The sequence below is a fragment of the Ixodes scapularis genome, unplaced genomic scaffold, assembly GCF_016920785.2.
Source record: "Ixodes scapularis isolate PalLabHiFi unplaced genomic scaffold, ASM1692078v2 PGA_scaffold2__306_contigs__length_199485367, whole genome shotgun sequence".
Lineage (NCBI taxonomy): Eukaryota > Metazoa > Arthropoda > Arachnida > Ixodida > Ixodidae > Ixodes > Ixodes scapularis.
Window position 1 is genome coordinate 115777544 of NW_024609857.1, and position 9490 is coordinate 115787033.

General features: G+C 46.1%; 1 protein-coding gene across 1 annotated transcript in view; it reads left to right on the forward strand.

Moving 5' to 3' along the window:
• The window catches only part of LOC8036834 (astacin-like metalloprotease toxin 5), a 34356-nt gene extending 26540 nt beyond the window's left edge, over positions 1-7816 (forward strand). Inside the window, exons 5-6 of the mRNA XM_029979069.4 lie at positions 2376-2551; positions 7137-7816. Coding sequence (XP_029834929.3) covers positions 2376-2551; positions 7137-7474 — 514 coding nt within the window. The 3' untranslated portion in view covers positions 7475-7816. The remainder of the gene's footprint in view (positions 1-2375; positions 2552-7136) is intronic.
• The last annotated feature ends 1674 nt before the right edge of the window (positions 7817-9490 follow it).

Consider the following 9490-nt stretch of genomic DNA (forward strand, 5'->3'; position numbering starts at 1 on the left):
CTAGGCTTCCGTGCTTTCTTTTTTTCCCTTCGAATTCAGGGTGCGTTTTTTTTTTTTTCGGAATTTAGTTTTTTAAAAGATTCGGTGTTTTCCGGCGTCAGTTTTTGGAGTTGGAAAAAATAACCCGGCGTTTATCGGGGCTTATGTTTAAGAAAATACAACACAAGCACGGGATTCCTCAATCTCCAGACAATGTATAGGGTGTCGCCAGGGGACCTTCCACTGGAAAACAAGCCGGAAAATTGGGTACCTGCATGCCCGTTGGAAGCTCAAACGTTCACCAAATGTGCACGGAGCAGGTCAGTTTTACCGTGCGAAATTTCAAGACATAGTTATCTTTTTGTAGAAAGTGTGAGCGAAAAACTTGCCAAATTCAAGCCTGTGCGCGTTTGTAGACGACCGAGTAAGCGATGCTATTTACTTGTGGCGCCATTACCCGGTAGGCGCGGCGAGCAGACGAGCGAGCGCCTATTGAGAGGTAGTGCCAAACTCCATCGTCTGCGAACGCGGCCAACCTTGACTTTGGCAAATCTTTTACTCTCTTTTTTTTTTTACAGTAAGAGAATTACGTATTGAAATTTCACACGGTAACACTTACCTGCCCAGTGTACATTCGGTGAAAGTTTGAGCTTTCTATATGCAGGCACCGATTCTTCCCGCTCGTTGTACAGGCGAAGATCCGCCTGGGCCCTAATAACTGGAAAATGTGCCAATGCCGACAAGGGAAGAAAACGAAATAAGGTTTTTAACAAAGAAACATCCCCGTAGAGAGTTCAGTGCGAGCTGCGTTCACGGTCGACCCAAGAATTAAGCTATGGATAGAAATTTAATTCCCGTGAAACATCGTTATTTTTTTTTTTATATTTTTTCAGGGACAATTTAAACTTACAAAACTTTGCTTTCTTTTATTATAAAAAAGAAAATCCGGCTCGGAGGCTGATTTTGACGATTTCTCAGTATTTACCGAAAACACGGAACTCTATAATCTTATTCAGCTGGGGGCCAAACAAACGGCAAGGCTTTTGATCGCGTATATTACGTGCTGACATGATATAATGCTAGATACTTCATTTCACGAACGTATACTATGTTTCATGATGTGCGAGAGAAACAGGTCATGCTTTTGCGCAGTCCGATCGTTTTTCGAGTCAGCTCGCTTTTGTGGTGCCCGCATATGCAACCGTAGCCATTGGAGCACTACAAAACTCTCCGCAGGGATAGATTTTACGATGTAGTCAGGTTAAATTCCTCAATAATCCACCGCTGTTCTTTTATGGCCGCTAATCTACATAAAAAATGACTGAACGTGGCACTTGAGATTGCTTTATCATAGTACCGCAACTACTGTGTTTAAAGAGTTTGGTTTTCGCGAAAATGATAAATTTCACAATTTGGCCTTGACCACTTTTTAAACTGAAAGTTTCTGCTCGCAACCCTGAAGTGACGTTAGCGGCACGTGTAGATTCACGGTGTAGGCAGTATTAGATTTGTTTCCAACGCATTATAAGACGTCTTGTGGGATGAAATGAATGCCGCCAAAGCTCACACAAGCACTCACTCAGCAGCTCGGAACAAGTACATGACCAACTTTGTATTCTAAACTGCCTCCTCGACCTGCATGTCTTCCAGAGCCGGTGACGCCACGCCACTGGAAAGCGCGGAATGTTGTCTGCTGGCATCGCCGTCATTTGTCCTTTTCTAAATGGCTATCATGATTATAGAAGTACTAAATAGCATGTCAGGAAGAGCAAATCTCGGCTATTCCAATGTGCTGGTTTCGGGCCCGGTTCTTAGAAAAGCTGCTTACTGCTCCGGAAACTTCGGCGGTTTCGACCGTTGTAAATTTTGTCACCGTAAGATGCGCTAATTAATGTATAACAAAAGAAAAGTGGAACATAGTAATATGTTTAAAATTATATTATGAAAATGTTCATAATTTATTTTATCGCTGATGCAGCACCCCTTAGATGGCATTTCAATTGTTTCGAGATAGTATGACCCCTAAGTCTCAGCCACAGGTGGCTCTTACAATTGTCCATCTTTTCGACGGGTTTGTGGGGTTTTATGAAAAAGTAGACGTATTCAGCGACTTCCTCCGTGGTGGCTTCTCGGATCCCATGTCCGTCCGTTAGGTTATCCGAGCGATCTGATTGGTGGACTCTACGTCGGCAGCGCGCCTTTCTTGCTTCAATTTGTCCCCAGGGGAAACTTTCCCATAGCGTGACGAAACGACTGCTGACCAGGTAACCTAATGACCGTAGTATGGGTAGCTAAAAAAAAAAAAAAAACTTCGGGGTACCCCTTTAATCATCAGACATCGGGGGGGAAAATACAGACTTTGCTAGTTTTGATTGCGCCACTTTTCTCTCTGTCAGCTGCGAGTCCCACATCGGTCGCGTGGGCGGCCCTCAGGAGCTAAGCCTGGGCTCTGGATGTGTGTGGCACGGTACCATCCTGCACGAGTTCTTGCATGCGTTGGGCTTCGAACACGAGCACGCACGCATCGACAGGGACAACTACATCAAGGTGTACAGAAGCAACATCCTTGCTGGTGAGTCTCAGTCTCCTTGATTCACCCAAAACGTCCTTGCGGCTGCCTGTTCTTTTTTTTTTGGCTGTGTGTGATCTTCTGCCTGCCCAAAATGGCAGGCTTAATGGGGACGGATGACCGTGTTGTAACAACGAGATCACGCTTTCTTCGTTTGGCACACTCAGATTTCTCGCTCAAAGGCCGTATTTCAACTGTGTGAGCACCTCAAAGCGCTATACATTTAGGCACTCGCTCTTCAGGCCGCTTGCGTATCTGCGGCACGAGCGTCCGGGCAGCCGGGGCGCGATCAAAGCAAGGAGATCGCGTGTCGCTGCAGTCCATACATTAGTATACTTAACCAATATGGCGGTTTCACGTGACGTACTTCCGGCTCGAAATCTCACCGGACGCCATGTTGATGCACTTTCGCCCCACGTTTTCCTATGTGCGCTAGCCAGAGAGATGATACGCAAAGACAGGTAAACACGAGGGGGAGGGGTTGCAGTCATCTTAGAGAAATCGATTACTTGACATGTTATGAACGACCTACCGTGCACTGGAAGTATTTGGTGAAAAATTGCTTTTTGTTGTTCGGATTATGAAATTGGAGCAGTTTGTGGGACCCCTGATTCCCCGTTATCTGATTTGGAAGTTATCTATGATTACGTTGCTGCAAATTTCGTTAATAAATCAAAATATATACGTGCTGGTGATTTTAATTTCCCTAATATAGGCTGGGACAACAATGAAGAAGGTTCTGATAAATTTCCTTGATACTTATCTTTACAGGTAATGAGAACCAATAAAAATGACAAAGCACATTCTGCCGGAACAAAATGGCGTCATTCAGTTTAGTCTTCTGCCTGTGCGCGCGCTATTAGCTTCCTAAAACCTGCGCCGTCACGCAGTCGGCGCTTCAAAGGATGTCGCTACTGGTAGGAAGCTCTTATCTAGGAATTTTAGGTACTACCGATTCTAAGCACGCTCAAGTGCTGGTTGACATGGCATTTATTTTAAGATGACAAAAGTTGTAAATTAGGGTACAGGGGAAGGCAATGCAGCGTGTTCGATGTTGGACCTGCTTTTTTTTTAGCAGCCACTTGTGTAACTTTACTGTATCTGTACATGAAGGTATTTCGGACTACAATCTTGTTTCCTTATCTTGCAGTATTGCCTTGTCATCGAAAGCCACCAAACGCCCGGTCGCTGAGCGCATGATTTCTGTCACGCTGATGACGCCAGTGTATTGGATTACTTAGAATTGTCTTTATCTGGTTTGGATGGTGTGTGATGTAAACAGTTTGTGGAATTTTTTTAAAAAACGGTCGGTTAATTATTTGGAAACGTATGTTCCCAATAAAGTAAAGCACATACATTAAGAAAATCCTTGAATAACACGCGAGATTTTTCTCCTAAAGCGAAAAATAAGACGGCGACTGAACGCAAACTCTGCTACTAAGCATGACGTGGCACGTCTTTCAGATAAATTAAATACAAAAAAAAAAATCGGGATTCCCGGAAACAATACTTGGTGAGACTCTTCCGCAGTTCATGAACCAGCGCCGCAGGGGATTTGGAGATAACTTGCACCGTCTCCACATCAAGTAAATCACATTGTAGAGAACAACGTTGTCATCTCGGATCCCATTGCCATGGCCGAGAATTAAGTTCAATGAATATTAGTTCAATCTTTATTGATTCGAGTATTTCTCCAGTGAGTCATCTACAAAGTGATGACATTCATGTGGCAATGCCAGACCTTGTCATTTCTGAAACTGGCATCCTGTCACTTCTGTTTGATATTAATACAAAGAGGTCAATTGGACCCGACAACATCCCAAGTAAATTTCTCAAGCGATATGCGGAATGAGTTGCCAAGTATTTAACTACTATTTTCCAAGCGCCACTAAAACAACACAGTGTACCTGCAGAATGGCTGTGTGCCAAAGTTACACGTTCCGAACGCAGCTCTTGAGGAGGAGGAGGGAAGGGTACTGACGGGGGGGGGGGGGGGGGGGGGGTCACGTGACCCCCCTCCCCGAGGTCGCCGAAGGTACCCGGGGTCCACCCGAAGGAACCCGAAGTCCTCAGGGGGGAGGGGGGGGGGGAGGGGCGGGGGGGAGGGGGGGGGGGGGGGCTCGCGGTTACGCCGACGCCGCTCCAGCCGGAGACGGGCGCCTAAGAGCTGCGCTCTAAAATTCAAAGGCAGGCGGCTCGCTCTATTCTGTCCCGGCATAGACCTTTTTCACAAGGGCCCCGTCATCTTGGATTGTCGTCACTTCCAGTATGGGCGAAAACATTGTTTTGCCGTCGCCACGCCAATAGAATGCATTTAGCAGATAAGCGTAACCGTCACCCATTCTCGTTTTGTCTCCCCTCTATTTTTTACTATTTGCAGGTTGAAACGTTTTAATATTTTTTCGTCGCCCATACCGGATGTGCCTTCTTGGCGGTTGGGGGCGAGAGTAAGCGGAAAAGGTCTATAGTCGCCTAGACTCGGTTACTAGTATGCTTGCACAGCTTAAACTTCCTCCTCTTTACATTAGACGACAAATTGCCAGATCGAATTTCTTTTTCATGCCCTCACGAAACTTAATGAATGAGGACATGACTTGCTTTCTGAAACCACGTGTGTCTAGAACAGTACGGGGGGTGCACAACAGGTCCCTTCAAATACCGCGAATTCATAATGATACCTAAAAGCACTCTCTTTAAATTAGGACAGTCGATGAATGGAACAGGCTCCCTGAAAATGTTGTTAATTGTGACACATCAAAAGCGTTTAAAAATGCTTAATGGAATTATATTATATGTGTTTTTGTATCTAATTTCTTACATTTGTCGCACTTCGTGAGTGGCATGATCTGAAAAGGTGAAGCTGCGATTTGAAGAGATACATCTGTTTGTGTCCTATTTTTTATGTACCACACCTGTAATGCACCCGGCACCGAATGGGGCGTAGAGTATTTGTAACAATAGAAAACAGTCGAGAACATAAACCAGCACCGGCTGGAACTTGATTTTTAGTCATATTGCTCTTTATTCGAGCTTGAGACAAGCCGGCTATAAGGTGGTCGACCCCTTCGGCGATCAAAATAACCGCCAAGATGACTATATAAAAAAAAAAAAAACAAGAAAAAACAAGCAGTGTAAGTATGGGTTTATACGGTCCAAATACGTCTCTGGTCGTACTTACTGAGCTTTGTCGTTGACGGAGCTACTCGGCCATGCTTGTTCATTTCATCAACACCGAAAACGACGCCAATAACTGAGCGTCTGCATGAAAACTAATGGGGAAAACTTAATTTAAGTAAGGAGACAGAATAAAACAACTATTCTTCGTTCACCCTCAAAGGGGTGCGGAAACGAAATATTTGCACTTATCTTTTTGTTTAGACGTGGTTTATATTGTGCCGCTAGCCGAGAAATACTAGCATAGACCAGTGTTACGGGGTCGCAGAAAATTCAATAAACTGATTTTAAAGCGAATTAACAGATTTCAAGATTGCGTCCGGTGGCGATCTGTGAATCTCCGTTGGAATGCCGTCACGTCATGAGTTCATTAAGGCCGGTCCAGACGCTTGCGTTTGAGTGCGTTTGACTGCGTTACGTTGAGAATCGAAAGCGAAACACCGGCACATCTGTGCTTCGTATGAAACATAGAATCCAATTCAAGGAATCATCTTGGCACGCGATATAAGCAACAGGGATGTCCTGGTTTCTCGGAGCCGCAACGCAATCAAACGCAGTCAAACGCAATTGTCTGAACCAGGCTTTAGAACCAGCGGCAGTTCACAGCAGTATGGCTCGCTTGTGGAGTACTTCGTCTCACCTTACCGTGAACTATTGTTAGCCGCGCATGCTAAAAGTACACTGTAGCTAAAAGCGCGAAATGTTTGCTTTGGATAGAGCCTCGGCTGCTGCGCGAGCGCTCGTGCAGTGAGTGCTACCTTCACAGTTAGTCCATGCCAAGGTAAGACGAAGTATTAGCGATGTGCGCGGCCAAAAGCGTCGCTGTGGTCAGCTTTCCACGACTGGCCAAACCATGGGCATATGCGCACTGTCAGATTGTCAACTTTGACGGTGTTAGTTACGGATTGCGATAGCTCCTAGCTTCTACTCTGCTTTTTAAACACACCATCGAACTCGTCGTTGCACCCGATGGTAAGTAGCCAGAATAACAACTGGTGACGTCACGGCGAGGCAAATCCCAGTCGTTATGTCACGGAGGGAAACCATAAGAGGTCGCCACCGAAACATCTCGGTGCTAATAGTCCTGAATGGCGGAGAACGCTAAGGCGTTTACTATACTCTGTTCACCCATAAGCTGAGGCTGCAGCCAAAGCTATAGATGAGCCACCTAACCCGTTCTCATGGCATTGAGACATGGCTTTTTAACGTGAGCGCTCGTTCTGCGGAAGAACGGTTCAGAGCAGCGACCTTGCGCTCTCGTGGCTTGCATAAAGTTTATCATAAAATCGGATAAAAAAAAAACAAAAAAAAAAACGTACCTTTTCAATATACAAGCCAAATAGGCACAGCATTTTTGCATCGTTTTGTCCACTGGTGTTTGTTGTCGTTGCGTAAAAGCGGAACTTCCACGCAGATGAATGGGATCAATTCAAGAAACAGGATCCGAGCGAGAGCAGGATACTGAACCCGTTCGACTACGGCTCAGTCATGCTGTACGGATCGACAACCTTCACGCGAAGCGACGACGTCTACAGCATGACCGGCAAGGACGGGTCTCTGCTTCAAGAAACCTGGGACAAGCCGGGACTCAGTGCTAGCGACGTGCTTCGAGTGAATCTCCTCTACGGCTGTTCGCCCAGTCAGTCCTCAAAGCCTACGCGCAAGTCGAAGAAAACGCCGAAGCCGACCAGCAGAAAATGGAAGCCCAGGACCAGGCCCACTCGCTTGCCAAGGCGGACACCGGGAGCGTGATGAACGAATCTTTCGAGTAATTGTGTATGTGACATCGAACTTCGCGCCTCAGTTGCACAAACCTCGGGTATTGAAGTGGAACAAACCGGACGCTGCCGTTTACGGACTAGTTGGACGGGGTGCGAAATATTATAGAGCGACACGGCAACAATCAAGATGGCTACACAAGCTAGTTGGTTGTTGTTACGTTACATAATAAAACAGAGCTGTTTACATTGGTGACGTACTATTGAAGACGGCAAAGGTTTAATTCCGTAATGCTCGAAAAAAATGTTAATAATCTAGGTGGACTCCCCAAGGTAAAGAAAACATACAAAATATTAATTAAAAAAATAAGCGAAAGAACAGTTTATTCTTGTTTATACCTGATCCGCGTGGGGAGTTCCTCTAAGTGGCAACGGTTGGCATCCGTTTGCTATACTGACGGCTGTCTCCTGACTAGCTTAGTTGGCCCCGCTATAGTCGCTTAAAGCCTAAGAAACTAAGAAACGCGGGGCGTGATTCGTTATGTTTACGTTTCTTGCTTTGTGATTGGGTCTTCATCGTCTGATGCTGCAACCTGATTGGCTGCTGAGTGATAATGAGATGCTTGTGACTCGCCACGCCCCGCATTTCTTAAGCTGCCACTGACTGGAGCCTTGGGGGAAGAGCGGGGGGGGGGGGGGGGGGGTTTTAAAATCGCCGCCCAGACAAGCCGGAGTTTTTCTCAGTGGCGAACAAGTCGCCTAAAGGGCGCTAGTTGCGCTCCATCTCGGGGAAAAGCCAATTTATTATTTTGTCTTGAGAAAGAACAATATATTTTTAAATAAACTAAACGTCTTTTTTTTTTTTTTCGATGGCACAAGGGTTGTTAAGAAGGGGGCGTATAGGCTTTTTGCACCTGACGTCACTTCCGGTTGTCCTTGACATCAAAACCAACATGGTCGTCTGCTATCAGTGCTTTCGATGCAATGTCGGACGCATTCGGCGTCTTAGTAGTGCCGCAGAACCGCTCGCTGCCCCGACGTTTGTCTCGCTCGTGTTTGATAATAAAACAAACTGGTGGCGAGCAGCCGATGGAGCACGGGTCACAATAAGCGTGACTTCTGTTGAACATCTTCGGACAGCAAGATGCGCGCGTGGAGTGCAGTCACTCGGAACTTCAACGCCTCGCAAGAGCGACGTCGGATGCAAAAAAAAAAAAAAGTCTCGTTTAATAATTGCATATACTGATAAGAAAATTACTGCCGCTACCTATAGACCATTCCATTTAGCGCTCTCTGGGCGGCACCATTTTGTTCGACCGCAGCGCCCTCTCCACACATCCGGGAAGTTCAGCGGGTTCGGCGGGGTAAAACGAGAGAGAGGGCACGCGACCGACTCCGCTAGCAGAAGACAAACCGGGAGGTTGCCGTTCTCCATCTTTGGGCTGTATCGGCGGGCTCTACCGAACACCGAACTCTCGCTCGTTGCTGCCGTTGTGAAGTGGTTCGCGTTCTTAGAATAGTTGTGGCTACTCCAATATCAGCCTATAGCTCTCTGTTGTTCTATTTTGCTAAATGATAAACTAGCATATCTTTTTTCCGTTAATTAAATAGCAGTTGAGTCAGCCGGCAGTACTACCCTAAGCTACTGCGTGTATTGCGGCAGGACAGCACGTTTTTATTTATTATTTCAGACTTCCACTCATGGTCGCTAAAGGCCTACACCAGTACGAACTTTTGTATAGTAAAAAAGGTACAACAACCGGATTTTCTTTTCGCCAAAGAGACCGGCCAATCTGACACAGTTTTCCCTATTTTTGTTTCTTTATTTGCACGCAGGTAACAGTGCAATTGGACCCTGTGAGTCTTTTTATCAAGCATAGTATTACACGATAACTGGCATACCAAAATCTGCGCATCTGCGCTTGAAAGTTCCAAAATGACGCGATTTTAAACAGAGTTTGCACGCCAGCCGGACGCTAGCTACAGCCCACTCGGCGGAGCGGACAGCTTGCGGGGGAGAGGGGGAGTGCATTTTTTTTTTCTCTTTTAC